Source organism: Panthera pardus, unplaced genomic scaffold (genome assembly GCF_024362965.1).
Source record: "Panthera pardus isolate Hobbes unplaced genomic scaffold, ASM2436296v1 HiC_scaffold_13, whole genome shotgun sequence".
Lineage (NCBI taxonomy): Eukaryota > Metazoa > Chordata > Mammalia > Carnivora > Felidae > Panthera > Panthera pardus.
In genome coordinates this window covers 25670858-25695238 of record NW_026526688.1, presented here as the reverse complement: position 1 = coordinate 25695238, position 24381 = coordinate 25670858, and the positions used below count along the sequence as shown (strand labels likewise).

Below are 24381 nucleotides of genomic sequence, written 5' to 3'. Positions count from 1 at the left end.
AGGCAGGGGCACACATTAAAAAAAAAAAAGCCTTTGTGTCTTTTTAAAAATTACGAGGTTTGGTTTTTTCCCTTTACTATGCCCAGAGTGTTTGTCAAAATAAAACCTCTTCTAAAAGGGATATCAGTTTCCAAGAAACAAGATTGATTAAAATTGCATCGCAAAGAACTCTTCAATTTACCATCAGCGTCCACAGCCCCTATATAGGGTCTCCGCACGTCTTCACCAGTTTATACTTTAAGATCCCATTAGGTGTGACAATGTCCACTCTGTACAATCTCAAAAGGGGCAGTGATGAACCAAAGCGAGGGCTTAGACGGCATCCTAGATTCTCTTCCTTTTCAAGTGACAGAAGCTAATTCAACCAGTTCCATTTAGCAAATAATAAATTTATTAGGTGCCTACAAGTACAAAACGCTGAAAGCCGCTGTAGGGGGTTATAAAGATGTGGAGGAGAGCCCTGCCCTCAAAGAGCTTACAATCTAGGTGATGAGTCACAATTAGTAAGTTGTGGCAATATCACTTTAGGTGACTTACACAGAGTTCTTGGAACATTCACATCCTCTGAATTCTCCTGTTGTCAAATATGTTAAGGAATCCTTTCCACAGGAAAGCTGAACAGTGGGAAAGAGACCTTTTGTGGAATTAAACGGTGACCTTGGCTTTGCTTATATGAGCATCTTACTCTTCCTGGTTCCTTATTCTTATAACTTTCTCAGCATCGTTTCCTAACGACCTTTGTTAGGACAGCATCTCCATGCTTCCTGAACCTTCACTAGGGTTTCCTGTTTGTTAGTGAGTGGCTCAGTTGCAGTTTGGCCTTGAAATTATTTGCAGTCCCATTTTTCCTTCAGCAAATCTGATTTTCATTTTGGCTGATGCCAGGATGATATGCTTTGCAATCTGTGGTTCTAAGGGTAGGCGTGAGATGCGATACAAAGGAAAGCAGGCCAGACCTTTCCCTTACTTTAAACATTTAATAGTGCACTTACGGATTATATTCTGTACAGATATAGAGCAAGTTATAAACCTCTTCTTTTATTTTTTTTTACTTAGACTGTATTCATGTAAAGTGTATTTACATTAGGAAAAAAAAAAAGCATTGAGGTACAAAACCCAAAAGAATATCTGAGGTATAAATACAAGTATATTTTAAATAATAATTTTTGTCATGCTTTATCTAGGTTTGAAAGCACAGTGGACATGTGGACATGTTTCTTTATCTTAATAGAATGGTATATACAACATACAATCTTACAAATCTGAAAGCTATTAAAATTGCATATACAAGTATATCTTCATAAGGAACACTGATATCCAAAATACTCAAATTTTAAAACTCTAATCTTCCCCCGCTGCAAATTCTTCAAAGAACCTTTGAAATAACACTGACAATGGTAACTATAATATGTTATAACAAAATAAAACTCCTTCTTACAACTCTCATTCATACATTATTCACTTTTGATCCATACAAAATAAAGTCACTAATACTGTCTCATGAGTCAATCTTCATGGTTACGGTAAAACCTGTATAAAGACCACCCTTCCAAAAAACGGTGCTGGCACTTTTTTTGGGTTTTCTTTCTATGATAGCTATTTTCATTTACCACTAACATACATTCCAGGGGCATCATTATAAAGGGGAAGAAAAAGAAATGTAGGGAAAACAAAGCCGAGGGGGGAAAAAAAAGTCACAAAACCAGAAAACCTATTTGCTGAAAAGGACAGATCCAATTACTAAGTATGGGCAGCTTTCAGAAGCGCTATGAATAACCAGAATCCATGCCTGTTGTTAAATTTTAATACCTTGGTTTAAATTTACAGGGATTTCCTTGGGACAGACGTAGTTTCCTATGTTTTCAGTATGTCTTCAAGAGTTTGGGTTCGAAACATGAAAATGCAAAAAATTCCAGCAGGTAAAAAGTTCTGGGGCTCGACTGAGGAGATGTTAGACTGTTCAGTTGTTACATCTCGACTTAAAAAACAAACACAAAAACACACAATAAAACTGTGCTCTGGAGCTAGTAAGGGTGGGGAAGGGGGTGGGGCGGGCGGAGTTTCTTCCCTGACCTGATCTATACCGGGTAAAAAGCGTATCACTATTTGCAATCAGATCTAAAGACGTACTGTGTTTGAGACGGGACAGCGGAATCAAGCTACTACAATTACTTTAAGGAAAGAGGAGGTTGGTAAAAAAAGGAATGTGCTTAATGACTTGGAAAAAAAATAAGTGGGCGAGGGTTTTGGGGTTCCCTTTCTGCATGGATCCATGGGCAGTCAGATATTCCAGGTTAAACTGAACCTGACGCATCAGTATCCTCCTGGGAGGCATCTCAGTGTGCCAGACACTGTGTTCCAACGTATACATCTGTGCCATTCGACCAGCAACAAACACACATACACACACTCCTCTGTGCAAACCTTTCTTTGCTCATCTCAGTGAGAAACATGTCAAAGAGTACCAACTATTCCAGTGGATACGCCAGTCCCTCAGCACGCTGCAAATAAAATGACATAGGTACACATATGCCAGAATCACAAGAGAATGAAGTATCTTCATTATTTTTCGTGATGTATTTATAGTTTTGCTTCTCAGAAGCAGTTTGGATAAGAATACTTTTTTTTTTTTTTTTTTTTTTTGCACAGTCTTACATATTCCAGTCAAGGTCTGTACTCTAGACCTTAAACAAACAGGAAGCAGCTTTGAAAATGTCTTAAATCACGAAAAGTCAATTCCTACACTCCAACTTGTCGTTTGCTTTGTTTCAGATTAGACTCAGAACGCATTCTTCCAAGGACTGGCAAGAATTCTAGAAACAACTATCCAGACGGCGGACGCAGTCGCTTGGCTTCAGTAATCACCTAGATTTGGGGTCTTTGGTTTCAGTGTTCTGATTATTGAAAGAGTCTCGGATCTTCACAACTTCAGCTGCACACAAATGTCCGAAAGATTTTGTGTACCACTCTGGCATGTGGCCCCTATAATGGGAAGGAAAAGCACATGGAGTCTTCAAACTGGAAAACACTGAACTAAGCTGGAGGGAATTCGGAATACATTTCCATTTCTTGATCCAGAAACCTTGTAAGTAAAGATCGTATTCCAAGATAATCTCCTGGCACATCTGTTACACCTCTGGAACCAGAAGTTTCTCAAGGAACAACATACTGAGTACAGATATTGAGTGACATTGTTTGGGAAAAGTTTTAGCATATAGAACAAAAACAGATTACAGTCGCACAGACAGTTGAAAAAGTACTGAGATGTAAAGACTTCAAATGAGAATTTAACCACTTTGGAAAGTTTTTTAGAGGTTCATGTTTTTGTCTGTATTGCTGTATTTCACAAATTTTCTAATAGGAACACACATTCGTCAATGGCACAGAGCACAGGCCTAATTAATTACTAAAAGGGTATGTCATATATTCAAGTATCTTTGAATGTAAAATGAGAATCATCTGCCTGCTACTTCAAACTCTCATTTCCTGTGGCTTTAAATTCATGTCAGAACCAGAGTATTCGTGTTGCTTTAGTACCACATTCTCTAAGGGATAGAAATCAGGAAGCCATCCCCCAAACACCAAGAAACACGAAGGTGTTACTTTACAAAAACTGCTCTTTAGGGAACAGACAAGACACAATGATGTGTTCATTTAAGCCATTCTCTGTGTCAGACAAAAAGTCTCATCTCCTTCATGACCCTCACCATGTCAGAAATTAGAATCAGAACGTACCTTAAGTCGGCTCTGCACATGTAGGTGAGTTTGGATTTCCCTGACCCGCAGGGTTCGATCAGATACCTGGACAGGAGCACATTGACTCTCACCCCCACCACAGGTGCCCGGTCGTGATCCACAGAGGTGAGTAAAAGGGCACATGCCCCCTTAGGTAAATTAGTCCTCCATGTTCTGCAGAAATAAAATCAGAGTAAAAAAGATGGAATTTTCTGGAAGCCAAGTTTAAAATGGGGCCCTACTCTCAGAAGCTAAGGGGCAGGATCGGTGGCTACGCTGTGTGACCCAGTCCTGGAGACGGTATCCTTTGAACTATTGTGCAAGGGCTCTTGAATGAGTAACTCTGTGCAGAGTCACTATAGTGAGTATATATTCACATGTCAGTTCTTTGAAAGAGAACCAATTTGAAGTGTGAATGAAAGCCATTTTTACATTTCGCAAATGGATTTGTACATGGACATCCAGATCAGGGTTGCTCTATTGGAAAGCTCTGGACTAATGACGGGACATTTCCTCAAAGATTTCTGGAATTCCTCTTTCAATCATGTCTCCAGAGAATTTACGAATTACATATAATTCAGCTTTAACCACAGCGCACTTGGGACTTAAATGTTATTTCCTGGCTTATGCATTCACTTGCTGTTTCTGGTGAGAAAAATCTATCCTTAAAGGGGCAAGAATCTGCTACCAATGAGCATATTCAACTGAATGTGCCTCTGATTCTGAGTTCAGTTCCAAAAGTGTTCCAACCATTTTCAGCGATGGACACACTGTTGGAATACATACGGATACACTTCCCATATTTGCAAGGGTCCCACACCTTCCGTTTTACATAATTTCACCATCTTGTCATATTCAGTGACACCAGGCTCATCCTTGCCACGGTAATCATTTTGGAAACTCTCACCTCAAAACAACGTAGTCCCGGGCAGGGTGGGGCGCCATACTGTTTTGGACATACTGGTAAATTTCAGTTTGGCTGTCTAGGATTTCAATCACTTTTGAATCCAAAAGGTCTACATCCCAGAGGTGCTGCTCTTTAAGTAGGCGCTTTAAGATCTCCTCAGGCATAGCAGGGATTTCAATGGTTGACCTCCAAAGCCTCAGAGGCGGTCCTTCGCTCACCTGAAAAGAGGATGCATTTTTCAGTGCTACAATTCACACACACCTACACTTTGAAGGCAAACTGCCAGCTCGATTTATGGTCACGTGTTTAGGGGCTAATTACTATCTATATGCTGGTGTTCCCAAGTATATTCAGGAGCAGGCCAGAAAGCCTGGCCTTAGACTAATTTTCCAGTCAAAATTATTAACATCTGTTCTCTTGGGGCCTATATTAGAGTCAGTGCAATAAAATCAGATGATTTATATACCCATTCTAAAGCCTCCATGGCCATCCAGACACTCCCACTGTTTATTTCTTCTCAAGGTGGTAGAGACAGGACCAAGAAATACTATCACGGGCCTGTCATGCTGAACCATACAAGATGCCCCTGTCTTCAAGGGGCTTTTAGTCCTAACAAGTTAATTTCTCCCCCAAGTAATCTCCACTCATTAAAGGGCCAAGAGAAAAGTGGCTGAGAACAGAGGACAGTGCAAGAGGATTCTGAGCGAATTATGGAAAAATCTGATCATGTCATAAAACACCTTAAAGCCCAATACCACTAGTAGAACATTCCAGGGGACTCTAGTGTGATTCTGTGGCCCCAGAAGATTTCATTAGATGGTCGGATTCCTCTGACAAGTGTATTTATTATTCCTTGCTGGACTCTTCCTCTCTTACCTGGGGAACTGAATCACCTGGCTGCCCAGATCTACAAGGGAGGGAGTGGGTGACAGATTCCCACAGACAGCCGTGTTAACACGGCCACAGGGTCTCATCTCTGATGAACCTGAATCCTGACCACTGGAACCCAACTGGCTGACAGTGGGGGCAAGACTCACTTTCTTATAGGACAGTTCAGCCTGCTCCGATGTGGAGTAGCTGACCCAGCCCTTAAACTTCTCCTTGACTTCTTTAAACAGGCTATCCACACAGTCCTGGAGGAAGTGCTGGTAGTCAGCCGACTCGTCGTTACGCAGGCGTCCCAGTGCTTCTAGAGTGAGGGGCTTCAGCTCCTGTTCTGTGTAGGAATTCCGACATCGACTCATTTCCTCGGGAACCTGTGGGGGGTGCAAGGGACAAAAAGGAGGTGAGTCTGCCTGTACCGTTCCTGTTGCCCAGCAGAGGAAGCGGCAGTGCAGGAGCCGCGGACTGGGTTCTCAGGGAGGTGCAGGCGCCCCCACTACTCTCTTTCCAGCCGACCTCACGTGCTATCGTGAGTAGTGAGAATACGAACAGATCACCTCCCTGAAGGTGTCCAAAAGCCTATTCTCACGTGAGGTATTCTTGCGCTTTGGGAAGGCACAGTAGAGGGTAAATGACTAACCCAGGGCTTGCCTCTCAGATACAGAACTTAATTCAAAAATGTGTTGCTTTTGCTTCTTAAGTAAAGGGGTATGGAGCTAGGTGAATTTCATTAAACACATTAGCCCTAATGAGCTTATATGTTATAAAATAAGATTTTTTTATAAAAGAAACAAAAAAGACCTTCTCCAGCCATGTATATACTCTCCAGCTGTGTAAAGATGTGAGCAAGCATGGTGCCCACGACCTGGTCCTAACTATCGGAGTTCTCCTCAACCGAGCGCCAAACCCCCTGACGCCTCACCTGGAAGAGCTTCTTGCACTCAGCAATCATATGGGCCAGCCCCTGCGTGGCAGCGAGGTTTTCATTCAAATCTTTCTGATCTGGTTTACCCAAGCTTTGTTTCCTTTGCATCACCCTAGGCAGAAGAAAGAAGGGAGGGGGGAAGACTCAAATATTTATATGTTTTTAATTAATGTGTTATTCCAGGAAACCCAGAGGAGAGAAAAAAACTATTTTACTGGAGCCTATCTGTTCTTAAGAAGTTCGGGAGAGCTTCACTTTGGTCACAAAAATTCCTGTTTTATCAGCCGAGCAAACACACACACAGAGACAAAAAAAAAAAACCCAAAAAACGAAACAAAACAAAACAAAAACATGAAAGGGGCGGTTTTCAGTGAGATCCAGGCTATTTAAAACCATCACGTTAAACAGGTTCCCGTCTAAATAGGACAGCCCAGAAGGTCTCTAGGTGGTGGTGGGGAGAAGAAAGGCAGCTTGCAGGGGTGCATAGATGGGAGGCACTGGATGTTGCAGTAAATGGTGTCACCATTCTTTACGGTTTAAATAAATAAAATCCTCTCCTGAAGGTAAGGGGACAATCCATTGTTTCCTAGAGATTTTGTCTTAATCTTATCTGATCTCTCTCTCCTGCTCATCTCCAGTTCCCTATCCTATTGAAGATGGAATGCATCAGTCCACGTGAGAACCAGATAAAAAGATACTGTACTATTTGGCTTTTCAGAAGCAAAGCTCACTTCAACTAGTAGAACCAGGCGGTACCTGTAGCTAAGGAATATGTGTCAAGCACCTTTACAGCTGAGGAGAAGGGTCAGCTGGATGGGTTTCACATTTGGGATTGTGTCCAGTCGGGGACTCCTTTCTCACCTACTCTGCTGTGAGGCCCGTACGTGAAATACTCACATCAGTAAGAAGCTTCAACTGGCTCTGCCATTTCCCCTTCAGATGTGGGTAAGTTACCTATTAAACTATTAAACTGACCCTCCCTGCAGTCTCACTGTCCTCATGTTAAAATAGGCACTGCCAGTATCTTCACCTCTTAGGATCCTTACAAGGATTAAATGAAAGAATGAATGTCAAGGGTGTAGTCCTGTGGTTGGGTCAGAGTAAGTGCTGAGCAAAAATCAGCGTTTGTTAGTTATTTTCCAGATTCTCTGACTTCTTCTATGGCCACTCCCAGCTTGTATACATCTAACGAGAAACTTTGCACACAATTGGCCTGGGCCAGGTCTAGCTTTGAGGCTCCACGCTATCCTTAGTTCTGATAGATCCAGCTGACTGCCTTACACCTTGCAGCACAGGCTGGGGGCTTGGCTTTGTTGACTCTGCAGAAGTCAAGGCAGCAAGGGCCTTATCCCCATCCAGTTTTTTAGGTCAGCAAATCCTCATGATCCTTTGCTGGCAGAAAGTTTGATGGCAACGTCACAGAGGGCACTGGGGGGGGTTCAGGGAAAACACTTGCCATAGAGAAGCACACATCCAAATTGCTCTCAAAGCCTCGTTGTCACTAGACTGTATGGAAAGTTACGCCCCCAGGGCTGAGAAGAAAGGAGGGAAGTAAGGGGACGTGAAGGATGGAGGCCAAACTCCTTTGTGCTTGACTCGAGTGTGAAACCAACGAAAACCCAGGGACAACTGAGGAGGAAAGGTAGGTTGCGTTTGTTGGAAGAACAGAGCATGTGCGTGCATATCTCGTCTGACCCGTACCTTGGAGAAGAATTCTCTCTCTTCAGGGTGTTGAGGTGGAAAAGGGAGGGCGCTAGGCACACAGCCAGGTTGGTGGGCGTCATCTGGTTTTCTTTGACGGCGGCCGTGACATCGCTCAAGAAATAAAGGAGCGTCTGTAGAACCTCCCGGTTCTCATCAGGCAGGAGCATAATGGCGGCCTTGATCGCCTGGAGGCGCTGGTCCTTGGGCACACCTGTATAACACAGGCATTTCCCCCATCAGCTCGGTGCTTTTCCACGCGCATTGCAAGGAAACGTCCCAAAGCAAACACCAGCACCAACGACCTCGGCCCAGTCCTGAACAAGCGCTTGCAGAAAGTGTACTTGAGGTTAATATGGAAGAAATTAGGGACGGCCACCAGCGTCACTGCCCTCAAGTATTTCCTGCCTGTGGAGGAGTTAAAAAATTTTCAACACCCACAATGCCAATATCCTAAATCCACCTCAGAGTTCAGCTCCAGATATGATGCCTGTTCTTTTGGTTTTTGGAATAGCTTTTCTTTTCTAAGTGTTTTTTTTTTGGAACTCCCCAGTTTACCATTCTCGATTACTGAAAACACAACACACAGTTATACTTTTGTGTAGTTTCAGTGAAAAACCTTATTGAAGACATGTACAAGGGGATAAAATCTTTCTTGGCCTTTATACAAAGGGTCCAGTATCTCTGGGGACCTTCCATAACTAGAACTGATCGGCTCATTCGTAAAATGGAGAAAGCAAGCTGCTAAAAGAGTCAGCTGAAACAGATATTTTTACTAGCGATGTTTTTAAGTTTTAGAAAGCATACTGAGAGGCTATTACAAAAATATATGCTTGAGAAATAAAACCAGGAAAATGACATACATGTAGAAAATGCGGGGCTCAACCTTCAGGTCTCCTTTACTCGGCAAATCTGCCTTTTAAGAGGCATGTGGTGGAAAAATCAAGTCAGTCAAGTGCAGCTCCGTAGGACAAACCGATTAACGGCTCCATGGTTACAACACATAACAAATACCTTGGTGGGGAAAATGTGACCTGTGTTTTCAGAAAATCTGAAAGGATGAAACAAATAATGAAATAATCCAGACCAGCTCCATTTCTCATAAGATGAGGTCCAGCGCGCCAGGCTGGAGACAATTTGAGCACGGAGAGAAGCTGCTTCTATATTACATGGCTGTAACACCACACGGAGCCAAGAAAAACACGGGGCCGTAAAAGCCATAATCCTGATCTTGACCATTAATTTAGACAACTGTTTGCTTTAAGCTTTACTTAAAAGTGAGAAGGGCATGGGTATTGTTTTCCCAAGTATTTCTGGCAGAAGGGGAGATGAATAACAGAAAAAGATTATTTATTCACTTTCCAGCAAGATAAACCACACAGACACCTGTGACGTTTTAAACACAGCAGGCCCTGCTGGAGAGATGAGAGTCAACTGAAATATCTTGGTACCTGCTCTTTTAAGCATCTACGGGAAGACTGTTCTAGAAACGAATGAAGGAATGAGCTCCTGGATCACAATGTAAAAATGTGTAATTGCTTCAGTAATTAGAGAATGACGATAAGGGAGATTTATTTTTGCATTACTCAACAGGTACACAGAAACCTATCCCACAAACCAGGAGAAAAGGAAGAAAGAAGTTGATGACGTGTGTTTCCAAGAAGGTCATCATGTGGCTCTAAAAGAATGGCATCAAAGGAAGCCAAGGTTTCAGGTGGTCCCACTTTTCCCCAAGGCCAACGGCGTTAAGATCAAAGAACACTCACACTGGTAGATCTGTAGAAAGGTTTCCGAGAGTTTGTTCGTCATTAGTGGCTCAGGAAGGTCTCGAAAATACTGCTTCAACATGTCTGCTACATCATAAGCAGACTGTCCCTCGTAGCTGACACAATCTACGGCACTTTCGTTCATCTGGCGCAGAGCCTGAATCCGGGACTTGACACCCGACTTTCTGAAGAGCCCAACCTGTTGGAAGAAAAACATTAAATGGCAAGACAGAAGCCGCATTTTCACTACAAAACTATAAAAAAGAAGCATGCATCTGAGGTCCCATGATTCAGCGGGGCCTGCACGAGGCAGTTCTCACCTGATCCAAACAGTGGTTGCGGAGGTAGCGCATGGCCTGCTGAATGCTCTGGGGCAGGGGCTGTCCTGTGCGCTGCACATTGACCGTCAGAGGGACCCCGAACACATTCCGGTCCTTATAGTCTGGAACCTTGATCCTTTTCATGAACTTGGGCACAGCCCTATTTAAAGAGCAGGTGGGGGGAGGTTATGTTCATTTGTCTGTAGACCCTTAATCCATCTTTTGCAGGTAAACCCTGTGAGCTTTGTATCCGTGCTACTAAGGTGGCTATTTAAATTAAATAAAATGACAAATTTAGTTCCTCAGTTGTATTAGCCACAGTTCAAGTGCTCACTAGCCATCTGTAACCAGTAGCTGCCGTCTGAGCAGATACAGCACATTTCCACCATCACAGACAGTTTCACGGGACAGTGCTATTCTGGATCTTCTGAGAGTTGGGGCTCTGAGGCCCAGTAACATTTTCTCCACTGGGGATTCTTCTCCCACTATTAACTCGGAGAACTGGGTTTATATCCTTAAGGGAGCTGATGGGCTTCCTTACAAAATGGCGGCACAGGAAGGCACACGAACAGAAAAGAACATTCAAGGCCCTAATTTAGGAGCTTCATGACAGAATTTGAAAAACACGTTCCCATTTGTCCTGTAGATGGGCAAGAATCATTTCTAAGTTCTTGATGAGATACAAAGTATTTAGGGTATAAAAAGGATCATGTAATGCCGGAGGAGAAAATAGCAAATACGTGATGTTGGTCCAACATAATGAGAACCAATTCCAGAGCTCAACAGTGGGGGCCAAGCTAATGACCCGAAGTCAAAATAAATTCTCCTGCAGATGACCCTGGAGAATATAACATCTTTAGGTTTCTAGAGGAAGATGGAAAAGAACAATGAAGGTTTTGTGAGCCTACCCCAGGCTCCCTGGAGTCCTGAAACCAGGTCCAGCCCCAGAAGTATATGGAGCAACAGGAAACCGATGTCATGCATTTAATGCTGTCAAGCAGAAATTTCAGCTCTACAAGTGACCTCTCTAAACGGGACAAGAAAGGGCAAGGCCGAACAGGAAAAGAACTTTGTGTAGAATTTCTCCCTATTCCATGGATCCCACAATGCGAGGCTTTTACATTTGGTTTTGACTCACTGGAAAAACTGACCAGAACTCAAGAAGTATTACGGACTTTCAGATTCTTGAGGGTTTGGTGGGAAGGGGGGGTGGGCAACTCAGAACCGAGAATGTAAAATATGCACTTTTAAATAGCCAGCAGGGAAAATATGACTCTACGCACAGAGGAACACTGCAGAAGACAGACTGCTTTGACTTCTGAGCGCTCGCCAGCAGCCACGGCACGTTACTGTTTATAGCCCTACGAAAGGTAAAACTAAAGCGTAGAGCCAAATTTGTATTTCCATACAGTAAGTTTATGGTATCATGGCCATAAGTGTGCATAATACTTGCTTTGTCGGGGGGAAAAAAGCCAGCGGCGGAATGTGCAAAGAACACATTACGATCTCCACCGAGAATCTGAAGCATGCGGGGATAAACCGGTCAATACTTATTTCTGTCATTCAGAACAAACAACTTCTGTATTTAGCAAGGCTCACATAATAACAGCCTTTGAACGGGAGGTGCTTTGATGCTGAAGCTAAACTCACTACGAGTCCTGAGGAGACGGGGGGCTGGAGAGAGAAACAACAGTTCTGCTGCTTTGCTGACGCACCCCGGCCCCTCTGGTTTGCTCCAGAGCGCTACTGAGGACATGGGCTGCTTCTCTGTTTTTATACAAAGCAGTGAATCCAGATGATAAACACTCAGATTAGGAAAAGGCTTAAGGATACCCAGCTGACACTGTGAAATGCACTTGGATGTCAATCTAGAGACAGTTCTCTGCTTTGCAGAAAAATTTTCTGCTTTGCAGAAAAATTAAGATACACACACAGTGGGTCACATCCGTGGCCCATCCAGCCTAACGATGTCCATCTCACGTGATACACACGGAGGGCCGCAGTTTTAAAAGTAATCATGAACAGTTCATCTGAGGGATTTTACCTTCGTGTGTATTTAGTCTGTAGTATCTTAGAGCAGTGAATTCCTTATGTTTATTATTCACTGTTGAAGTGTCTTTGTTAGAAACATAACCTAAATTTTTTAGCACAGGGAGATTTTTGAGCGATGCTTCAAATATTTCCATCAAAAATGATTTCTAAACACATACCTGGAGAAGGTCAGGAGGCCCGAACTGTACAGTAAGCATTTCACAGTTGGTCTCAACATCCTATGACCTGAACATTTTTCTTTCCTTCCTTCCATAACATGATCTGATCGGTACATCTATTTACCCACCGGGGGCTCTTTCTAACACAGGAAGGAGGTGCCTGTACAGTGTGACAGAACAGCCACACATTCTCACTCCATCTACTGGCCATTTGTCACTCCGGGCACTGAATCTCCCTCCACCAATCCCACTGCTTAGTCGCCAAAGTTACACTGGCTTGAGCAGTATCAGATGTGGCCTCAAGAATGCAGGGATTACATTTGGATGATAGTCGAAAGGCATTCATAGAGGATGGATACCTTCAGCTTCAGGGAGCTGCCCCAAAACATTTCCAATTAGTTGACCGAGCACAGTAAACTCTTACCAGCTAAAACCGTGCTTATTCGAAGGCGTGTACTTCTCCAGCAGGGCGGTTAACTTTAGGAGCGAGTACTTCTGCAGCAGGTTCATCTGGGCCACAGACTGGCAGTTAATCTGCAGCGATACAGAGTTTAAGCTCGGCCGATGGGAGCTCTGGAAACTGTGCCATCGCAGTCTGTGCCTACGGGAGAGGAGCAAGGGGAGGGGTGAGTATAAGAAAGAGAAGCAGGGGAGGGGTGAGCACGAGGGAGAGGAGCAAAGGGAGGGGTGAGTACAATGGCTTTTTAACAGGTACACACAAAATCAGCGGTGGGCTGCCTGCTGGCCTCTTAGGAACCGAGAGAACTGACTTCTACTCCGTTCTTTTCTTCCCCTCCCCACCCACGATAAAATACACATTACGTAAACGGCCATCTTAACCACTAAGTGACAGCTCAGGGGCATAAAATCTCTTCACGCCATTGTACAACCATCACCACCATGCATCCACAAGACTTCCTTCCTCTTCTCAAGCTGAAACTCCGCACCTATGAAACAACATCCACCCTTTTTGGATGTTAGGGCCTCCTGATCTCTTTCCTTAGGAGCTCACAGGGCCAGGAATGCCCTAACCCCATGTCCCCCACATGAGAGCGGCAGCAATCCCTTTCCGACCTCCCCCACCTCCAGAGGGCAGCCAAGCTCTCACCTATTGGACCTTGTCAGAGAGGCCCCAACCCCAGAATCCCTCCTTTCCGGGATGTCGGAGGGCTCTTCCGGCTCGTTCAGTGAGTTGCCGGTACTGTCCAGGTCACTGGGCGTGGCTCGGTCGTTGTCCACATCCAGGTGTATCTGTTTGGGAGACGACGGGCACGGAGAGACCGAGTCCAGGGCTGAGTCGGAGTCTCCCTCGTCTGAAAACTTCTCCGACCACTGGTTGACTATCCTCTGCATCCCCTTCACGTGGTAGAGGATGTCGTCCAGCTCGGGGAAGATGTCCTCGTTCTCCAGGTCGGCCAGGTCACCCGAACTGGAGTAGAGGATGGAGCCCGGCACGTTGTCATAGATACTCAGGCGGCTGCTCATGGAGCTGGACGAATTGCGTCGCTTAAGCTCCTTGGGGCCGTCGCTGCCGTTGTCCCTCCGCAGGCTGATGTGGCCCGGGCCGTGGAAGCTTCCGGTCCTCCAGTTGACCGAGCTGTTCTTCCCTGACGGAGAGAAACTGCCGTTGGAGAGCGCCTTGGGGAAGGTGCCGGGCTTGTGATCTTCCGGGATGTAGAACACTGCGTCCTCTGGGTAGGTCTCGCGGTTCTTGAAGTTCTGTTCCATGACGTTGTTGAACGTGGACTGATTGAACGGATCGAAGCCCTCCAGGTACATGCCCACCCGCTTGTTGCAGGCGCTGAGGCTCCGGGTCCTGGTGACCGGGCTGGGCGTGCTCACGGCGCTGCTGGTCTCCGACTGGCTGCTGCTGCTGCTGGTCTGCGTGGAGTTGGAAACGCTCCGCTTGCGAACCGCGGGCACGTTGATGTGGTTGCCGTTGAGCGCGGAGATCTCCACGCAGTTCAGCTGCTTCAGCTTCTCCTCGTCCATCCCCTCCTGCAGGATGGGCCCGCTGATGATCAGCCCCAGCTTGGAAGGCGCCTTGTGCTTGCCGTGGTGCGAGCCCTTGAGCTTCAGGCTCTCCATGCGTTTCAGCAGGCTGCGCGTCTTGGACTTGGCGTTCTTCTCGTGGCCTTTCATGCTGAAGCTGAAGCTGGACAGTTCCTTGGGGGAGGGCAGGCTGCAGAAAGAGTCGTCATTGCCCACGAAGTTGCCGGAGGAGCACACGCTGATGACGGAGTTCGTGCGGGGCGTCGCCGCGTCCCCGGTGTGAGGCGCGTGCACCGGGAGGCTGCCGGTGCTGCTGAGGCTGCGGACCGAGGCCACCTCCTGGCGCTCGCTGAGGTCCGTCAGCATGCTTTCATGGCTCGCCGCGTTCTTCAGGTGGGCATCGTCGGGGGCCCCGGGGGCTGCGTCCTGCTTTGAAGAAAAGACATCAAACTCTTCCAGCCGGGACCACCTCTTGCTGTCCCTCTGGAAAGTCCATTTGCCGCTTATTGCACAGGGCTCGTCCTCGTCCGAATCCTCACTCTGCAAAGACAGAATGGAGGCATTCATCGCTGGGACCGGCAGACAGCAGGGAGCGGGGACGTGTGCTGGGGGCCGGACGCCTAGGACCCGGCTCATGATACGCCATCAGTGTCAATTCCCCCCTTTGTATCTTTATTTTATTACTTATTATTATGATTATTACTTTATTGTTCTTTTTTTAAATGACAAAGATGTATGTTGGATGTCAGGACTTTGACAGGAAAAAGCCTGACCAAGTGTTTCAAGCTAAATAAGAATTGTTTTGTAGAAACTGTTGGATCTGTAGGCTGTTCTTTAAGTGCTCACAGAGGAAAACTCCAAGATCTGTGAAAATTCCAGGCATGCAAAATATTTTGAGCTGGAGTCAGCAACGGGTAGGACTCCCTCTGGTCTGCCTCCAATTTTGCTGTCTGTTGATAGCATGTGTTTATATTCTCTTTCACAATTAAAAAGGTAGTTTTCAAACACTAAGAAGAATGGACACTGAAGTGTGTGGCCACCCTAAAAGCATACAAGATCTCCTACCAGACCGGTGGAGACACCAAGCAAGGTAAGTCACCACATCTCTTAAGGCTGATACTTTTCAGCTTCTTACCTGTTCTTTTTCATCCCTTCCCCCACCAGACACAGGGTCTAGAGCTAATGCCACACATGTCCTGTGAAGTTTCAACCTCAGACACGCTCCAGGCAATTTAACAAGGCCTCACAAATACCCAGTCCTGACAGCATGGAACACTCACAAACACGATGTTACATCTTTGCTGATTATGCTTGATTTATGGGCAGGACTCAGGGTTATGCTGTGTCACAAACTACAGCATCTGAGCCTTTTAGGCGGGATCTCAAAAGGCCCAGCTCAGTGTGATACATGTCTTTCCCACTGGTGTGGAAAGTATCACATGACCCACGTTTCACAGGACAATGAGTAGAGAGCATTAAACGCTGACTTGTGGACTCCTCTCCACAGCCCAGTGGGTGCTGAGGTTCCAGTTCATTTGTTTAAAAGGTTTAACTCCCCCGAGAGGGCGGCTTGTTGCAAGACAGGGACCGTAGGATAATTAAAATCTGTACTCTGAACAGTCAGAAATATGTTCTTTGACCAAACTTATTCCTGTTTACTCTAATTTGTGACACTCACTCCCAGGACTACACCCACTTCTTCTCCTACGATCTCATAAAAGGTTCTCACATTTCATCCACAGAAGTTATGTGCCACCATTCCACTAGAATGTGTGGGATTTCCTGCCCTTCCCTCCATCTCCCCCACCTCTTTTCCTCCCTCCTATCTCTCATTATTCTTCAGCACCCCACAGGCTACCTCCATCCCTGCAGCTCTGAAACACTGTTACTGTTATATGGGAAGAGACAGAGTTCCCAAAGAACTTTAGCTTTAATTTCTGAAGGGAATAATGGAGGATTCACTGGGGTTCCCTAAGTCTTATTCCTTTAAGCTGGAGTCGGCGATGACTTAAAAAGGCAAAATAATAGATGATTTGTTCCGATAAAAAACAATTAAAAAAAAAAAACCCTCATAGATACAGAGAACAGACTGGTGGTTGTCAGAGGCAGGGGTCAAAAGGTACAAATATCCAGTTATAAAATAAATAAGGTTCGGGGATGTGACGTACAGCATGGTGACTATAGTTAATAATACCGTATGGTATATTTGAAAACTGCTGAGAAAGTAGATCTTCTCATCACAAGAAAAAAAAAATGTAAGTATGTGTGGTGATGGATATTTACGAGGCTTCTGGCCATGATCACTTTATAATATATGCAGATATTGAGCCCCTGTGTCATACACCTGAAACTAGTATTATGTTATATGCCAGTTCTATCTCAATTAAAAAAAAACAACAAACAGTAGGAAAACCGCAATTCATCGCCTCGCTGCAACTATTGGTTTCAGTTACATAAGGCTACTTGGTCTTTGGTAAACCTGAAGGGATTATTATGTTAAAGATGCAGATGTTTGGGGTGCCTGGGTGGCTCAGTCGGTTAAGCGGCCGACTTCGGCTCAGGTCATGATCTCATGGTCCGTGAGTTCGAGCCCCGCCCGCGTCGGGCTCTGTGCTGACTGCTCAGAGCCTGGAGCTTGTTTCAGATTCTGTGTCTCCTCTCTCTCTGACCCTCCCCCGTTCATGCTCTGTCTCTCTCGGTCTCAAAAATAAATAAACGTTAAAAAAAAAATTAAAAAAAATGCAGATGTTTTTGGAATAAGGAAGTAATAAGAGTCTGAGAGATAAAACCTGTTACAAAACACACAGTTTTTGGTCTGCCCCCTTTCCTCCCATCCTATTATATATCGTATATACTCACTCTCTTCCGATGAGGACTAATTTCCAGCTTCATCACCGCACATTTGTTTAAAGTATTGAGACGCCTACAGAGCAAAGAAGTAATATTAGTAAAGATAGGAAACCAATGATGGGTAGATAAGTATTTTTTCCAAACAGGTGACATGCTTAATGAGCTTCTTTATTCTATAAAAAATTTTAATTTAGAAGAGTATTAGAAACTTCTTTAAGAAGTGAACAGTTTAAAAATACCTTTACACCTTTCTTCATTTATTTTTTTTTAAACTTTTTTTAATGTTTATTTATTTTTTAAGAGAGAGAGACAGAGTGCAAGCTGGTGCGGGACAAAGAGAAAGGGAGACGCAGAATCTGAAGCAGGCTCCAGGCTCTGACCTGTCAGCACAGAACCCGATGTGGGGCTCGAACCCACGAGCTGTGAGATCGTGACCTGAGCTGAAGTCGGATGCTTAACCAACTGAGCCACCCAGGCGCCCCTACCTTTCTTCATTTAAATTGATTATTGCTATTTTACAGTAAAGTGACACATTGCTATGGCACTATCCAGTATTTCTTATTCTTCGTGGAACAAACAACTCTCAATGAGGGATTTTATTCTTCCTAGAGCACCTAGGTTGGGCCATTGGGTAGCTCCACACAGTGCCAAGAAATAAGAGCCACTGAAGTCTCCTTAGAAATGGGAACAGCAGCAAGGAACCAAGCAGAGTTCTTGGTAAAATAAATGGTAAATTCTATCTCAAATAAAAATCCAAAGATGGAAATAAACCAATTTTTAGTTATCTGCAATAAATAATAATCTTAGACACTCTGTTCAAAAATGTAATGAGTTCTTGGACAGAAAGGAAACTGGTGCCTCTCTAAGACCCAATTCTTTTTACAACGTCCTGTATAGGACAGGATAATGTTGGGTACAGTCGTAGCAATAGCGCAATTACTGAAAAAATTTTTATACAGCAGCCTCGAGGGTCAAAGTCTTTAGAGTTCAAGCAAGAAGAAGAACTTGATCAGATTCTTGTTTGGAACAGGGTCATATTTTTACTTTGGGTACTTTTGTTTTTTACCACTGTCAAGGAGTAACATGTCAATTTATAATTAGGGAAATAATTCAGGTTTCCTGAAAAATACTAAAACAAAACAAAACAACCAAACAACCCCTCCCCCCCACAAAGTCCCCCGAAACAAAGTTCCTCATCGGGAAATAATGAAATAGCTGAGAAAAGAAACCCTTTACATATGCAGGAATACGTGGTATGTGAAAGTGTGAATGACAGCCCTCTCTGACAGCTTGCAGATGACCATCACTTGGTCTTCCTCAAATAAGCCTTTAACGGATCTGTCTTCCACGGTCAGCTACCCGTTTTTTCCTACAATTGCAATTCTTCTGTTTTCATAGGAAAAGAGCATTTAATTCACACAAATTCAAACTGACCATAAGACTGCTTCAAGGCTTTATCTCCCCGATTCTGTTCTTGCAGCTTGTCTAACAACTTGATGCAGGAGGATAGAAAGTATTTTTGCCTGCTGATAAGACTGCCTTTGATTTCATAGATTACGTGGTAGCCTGTTTATAGAATAAACAAAGATAACTCAGGACGCCTATGTTGCCTATGTTCAGAAAAATTCTCTCTGTCGATGGGGAGGGAAAGAAAACAAATAACTAAGAAAAAGCCCAAACTTTAAAATGAGTAGCTATAAGGTCCGTCCCCAAGGGGCCAGCCTTACTTACGTGACTGATACCCACAGTGTGTTTTAGTTCTTAAATGTTTTCAAGATTTAAAGAATCCGGAATGGTTACACTTAGTCTTAGGTCTGGGTTTCATTAATCAAACCTGTAATCAAATACCCACTTGAGTTCATTTGGGCTTTAATGGTTGAGTGGTGTTTATAACCAGGTTTACTAGGCATGGAAGCCTGTGGCAGGGGGGAGGGGCCTAGTTCACAAACTCCAGATTTGAGTCCAACAAAAAAGACCCAGGAGGCAACTTTTATAAAGGTCAACATTATCTTTTTTTATGTTGGTAGCACCAAGCTAATGACATTTCAATTTTGAAGCCTGGAAGTTATTCCTTGAGGTTTCTGTAAAATTCATCTGTTCCCAGGACCTCCAAAGAATGCCCACTGGTGAGACTGTAGCTACTCAGACAATATTGACATGAAAAGGTTGTAGCGAGATGAACTGGGGCTCGCTCTGGGTCAGGCTCCATGGCCGGCACCTCATATGTGTTATTTCATTTTGGTCTCCACAACAACTTTATGGTATGTATATATATATATATATTACTCTACAACTTTATGGTATATATATATATTATATATATATATGGTATATATATATGGTATATATATAATATATATTATATATTATATTATATAATATATAATATATAATATAATATATATATTATATATATTACTATTTTCCTTCCTTTTACAGTTAAGGAAAGGGGGTTTAGAGAGGTCATGAATCTTGTTCAAGGCCACAAGAATAAAACATGGTGGCTCTAACGTTCAAAAAACAGTATCTCCTGCATTCTTTTCTAAAATTAGTCTTAATGATGCTAATATCCAGGAGCAGCTTATGCCCTAAGCATGATTCCTCAAATGAATGGCAGCACATTGGTATCACACACCATCTGGCCAGAAGGCGTGGTGGCTGCAGCCCCCCAGGGCCCTCACAGGGCCCAGCTCCTCAGGAACGTGTCGGTCTTATCTGCTGGGCAACTTGTTCCCTGCTCTGAAGGGGGAGGGGGGACAAGATGGGCCATCAAAGCTTCACGAGTTTTGCTGCAGGGAGCCAGCCGCAAGCACCCTGATAAAAGCGTGGCAGGAGGGCACTGGGGCCTCGTATTCAAAACGAAAACAGGGAAGAGTACAAGAGAAGATACATGTGAGGAAAGAAAAAGGAACAGTTTTCCAAATAAGACGTGACAAATAAAAACTGTTGTGATTCTTAAAGACACTTTCTGGGAATCAGTGCAATTGCTTTAAAAATTTACGTGCTTCCCTTTTAATAGAGCAGAAACAGTGACAGAGTTGAAATCTGTTATGCGGCAGGCTGCTTTACACAGTTCAGGCATTTCCAGGGCTGTTTTACAACAAAGTGCACACTGAAGATGATGGTGTGGGTATGTACTTATCATTATACGATTATCACCTTATTTACATAATTCTTTGGTGTGTTTACAGGAGGAGTCAGTCGTTAACTCCAAAGGAAAACAGTGATATGGGATATTTCTCAGATGCTAGGGAGACAAAACTCCTGTCAGAAGAGGTATGCTAATGGTAGGTCACAGTTTGCATTATTATCTATATATGCTTCAAGGCAAGCAAACCACTCCCCCAGTATTAATATTGAATGTGACTCTCCCACGATCTTGGCCTTATCATTGAGACTGGATTATACAGCAAAACTAGCAGGACTGGGGCAAAAGCCAATCTCTCCAAGGAAACAAATACAAAAATCCCTTGCAAATTTAAGTGCAAGAATGTTGGTGAGCAACCCATATCCAAAAAACATGGTAGTTCCTTAATTGTAACTTTTGGTCACTACCAGACTTTATATTAAGATAGTATTATCATGATTTTCAGGAAAACATTAAACGTACAAGTCTTCTACTCTTAAGTAGACTCTGCTAAGAGATCAGCAATGTCATAGGTATAAGAATGTTTATAATAAATCTTAAAGCAGAACACCAGTGTGTACCTGGGAGCAGTTGTAACATCCGTGTGTGTGTGTGTGTGTGTGTGTGTGTGTGTGTGTGTGTGTGTGTATTGTGTGTGTGTTTGGGGTGGTGGTAGGAATGAGAAACCATGTAAAGATTATTTTATTTAAAACAAACTTTAAAAGGTTTTATTTAAGGGGTGCTGGGTGGCTCAGTCAGTTGAGCATGTGACTCTTGATTTCGGCTCAGGTCATGATCTTGAGGTTCATGAGATCGAGCCCCACATCGTGGGGCTCTGCCCTGTCAGCAGGTGCATTCTCTCTCTCCTCTCTCTGCCCCTCCTCCTCTTGCATGCGTGCTCTCTCTTTCTCTCAAAGTAAACATTTTTAAAAAGGTTTTATTTAAGATAAAAATGTTAAAATATTTACTATTTTATGAAGTAAAACTTTTCAACTGAGTTTCTGTAACCATATTACCATATATATATTTATATATATATAAATAAAACATTAAATATATATTTTATTGTTATTTTTGAAAGAGAGAAAGAGAGAGAGAGAGCACGAGCAGGGGAGGGAGAGAGAGGGAGACACAGAATCCGAAGCAGGCTCCAGGCTCTGAGCTGTCAGCAGAGCCCGATGCAAGGCTCGAACTCAGGAACAGTGAGATCATGACCTAAGCCAAAGTCGGACACACTCAGCTGACTAACCCACCCAGACGCCCCTACCATACGTATTTAAAATCAACTTCTCAAAAATATTTCAACAAGGCAAAAGATGGAAGTCTACAATAAGAAGTCTGTCAGTCTGGAGAGAACTTGGCAAATCACAAGGCAAACTTCCAAACTATGCAACAGCTTCGTGATTCACTGGCCCTTGAATTCCATGGGCTGAGAAACTATGTGGAAGAGGCTAGTCTCGTTAATGAGACAAATGTCACATAATTAGTAAAACAGGTACCCCCAACTACTTTGCTGACAACTCACAACCTGTCGTGCACTTCAAAAGAAGATGCCCCCATCGTTTTCTTCAGAACACTTGTTTAGGCCTCCTGAAAGAGAATCATTTGCCTTGAGGAGCCTATGTGAACATGTGGACAAGAGCCCTTGGGTTTTCCATTAAAACAAGGTGATGACTGTTATGTGAATTCTGAAGCATTTGTTTTGAAAGAAAACTCAACCTCAAGACTTCTTCCACATACTCAAATGTGGGCCTCTGATTTGGGCCTAGTATTTTTTAAAGCAGGTTCACACTCATTACCTCACTGCCTCCTCACACTTAACCTTTGAGACGATATTCTCTGCATCTAAGAAAATGGAAACCAATCAGAATACACTGCAGAGTCCAAATACAGATCAAGGTCTAGCTGGTCCAGCTGTTTCGAGGCTTTTTTCACAAAAGATTCAGCAACACAGATTTATTCCCTTCAAAGGGTGGTGGCTTCTCCAACAGAACAGAGAGAGCCAGTGGAAATCACAAAGTGCAGAGGACGACCTTCCCCTCAGAGCTGGGCAATTACATTTCAAACTGATATTAAAAAAAAAAAAAAGTATTCAAGAATATAATCATGACCCCTTTGGGCTGCAATGTTGCAGTGAAATTTTTATGACCCAGAAATTCCTAAGCTGTTGCTGCTGCTTAGAGAGCCCACTTACTAAGTGGCGTAAAATGTGTGAAATGGGTAATCTGACTCAGTGTGTAAATATTTCCTAGGATTCATCTTAGGAGTGACCTCATTTATATGCGTTATCACCAATGATGAATTGAAAAATAAATTAATTCTACCCCATAGCTAAGCATTAAAACATTTTAAAAATGTCTGGAGTAGTTTATATTCCAGATGTTGACTTCTTCCCTCCCAAACTGCATTAGTGACATTTTTTCATTGCCAATGACATAGCTATGGTATTACATACTACAGTGCAGGACTTGGGATTCGGCTGCTTTCAGAAAATGTGTGCGTACCCTGGACGTTTCTAAGCAGCCGTTTAATTGGATTTGAAAAGCGACAGTGTTTCTGTGGTTAATATAGCATTTTCTCTTTCTTAAACCATGAGTACTAGTCTATTTCATACACCATTCTAAACATCCTGCCCATCTTTCCCTAAAACCACTGTTTGAGTTAGCGGTTTCAGAAAACACTGCATTACAGGGGCGCCTGGGTGGTTCAGTCGGTTGAGTGGCCACCTCTTGACTTCAGCTCAGGTCATGATCTCATGGTTTGTGAGATCGAGCCTCTTGTCTGCCTCTGCACTGACAGTGTGGAGCCTGCTTTGGGATTCTCTCTTTCTGCCCCTCTCCTGCTCTCTCTCTCTCTCTCTCAAAATAAATAAATGAACTTAAAAAAAAAAAAAGGAAACACCACATTACATAAGAAAGGCAAAACACAGTACTTTCACTGAGGTACTGCTTTCTTTGCCTGAAAAGGGGAAATTAAATACTGAGTGTCATTCTACCTTAAAGATGCTTTTACAAGTTAAAATAAATACTGAGTGAAAGAAAAGTTATTTCAATTTTAAACGTAAAATGAATACGTGAATTTTTTCTACGTATAATTTCCCCCCAGGATGCAGCTTTTATAGCTTGTAGGTTTTGAAGAAAATTGCAAAGGATGAGTTAACTTAAAAATGAATAGAAAATCAGGAGTTTGAAAGGATTATCAGTGCTCCATCGTTGTCTGTTACATGTTTTATTACTTCCACTTTTCTAAAACCTACCAGCTGCCCGTCAGCCTAAAGATCTACCAGCACAACGAACAAGGATTTCTGACAGGTTTATTCTCATGTCACATCAGTGCTCATTTACTGCCTGTCCACTGTAGGTTAAAGGCTGTGCCAAGTTATTTTACAACCTTATTTAATCCTATTGTTACTATTTGGTACCTGGGGAAGCTGAAGACAGTTCAGAGAAGCTTCTCTGGAATTCAAACAATGGTTCTCTTAACTCTAGCAATGCTGTAACCCACCCCCTCCTTTACTCCTCTGAATGTGTTATTTCCATTCAGTTTAACTACAGCTTTGATTCTGTTAGAGTATCTGGCTGGGGCCTTACAGTCAATTACATTGCCTTTTAAAAAACACTGTTCCAAGTTTTCAAACCATCTGAATGTTATATGTTTCAGCAATCATATGGTATTGAATACAGAATGGTCTCTTGGAGTACCTCCTAGGATAGTACCATTTCATGGCAATATTAAACAGTAAGATTTTACTTATTTTAATTGAAAGGCCTATGATTTACAGTGAAGTAAATTAATATAAACATTCACTAATCAAACACCTGACATGATTAGTACAACAAAGGTGAGCAAAAACCATCTTGATAATACTGCATTCTTAAAACAGACAAAAGAAAGAAAGAAAGAAAGAAAGAAAGAAAGAAAGAAAGAAAGAAAGAAAAACACTCAAAGCATTTCCATTTTCCATTT

The 24381-nt window shown here is 43.3% G+C and overlaps 1 protein-coding gene across 11 annotated transcripts in view; it reads right to left on the bottom strand.

The window, feature by feature from the left end:
• Positions 1 to 368: 368 nt before the first annotated feature.
• DLC1 (DLC1 Rho GTPase activating protein) overlaps positions 369 to 24381 on the bottom strand; it is a 557617-nt gene continuing 533604 nt past the window's right edge. For 9 of the 11 annotated variants that reach the window (XM_053900920.1, XM_019466767.2, XM_019466763.2 and 6 more), the window contains 11 exons: positions 17298 to 17361; positions 13555 to 14978; positions 12871 to 13047; positions 10237 to 10396; positions 9917 to 10115; positions 8151 to 8364; positions 6447 to 6561; positions 5680 to 5898; positions 4643 to 4860; positions 3736 to 3909; positions 369 to 2982 (listed from right to left, as the gene is read on the bottom strand). In XM_053900920.1, the coding sequence (XP_053756895.1) occupies positions 2862 to 2982; positions 3736 to 3909; positions 4643 to 4860; positions 5680 to 5898; positions 6447 to 6561; positions 8151 to 8364; positions 9917 to 10115; positions 10237 to 10396; positions 12871 to 13047; positions 13555 to 14978; positions 17298 to 17361 (3085 nt within the window). In that variant the 3' untranslated portion in view covers positions 369 to 2861. Of the gene's footprint in view, positions 2983 to 3735; positions 3910 to 4642; positions 4861 to 5679; positions 5899 to 6446; positions 6562 to 8150; positions 8365 to 9916; positions 10116 to 10236; positions 10397 to 12870; positions 13048 to 13554; positions 14979 to 17297; positions 17362 to 18722; positions 18855 to 24381 lie in introns of those variants that run through there. The other 2 variants (XM_019466773.2, XM_019466775.2) reach the window with 2 other exon arrangements.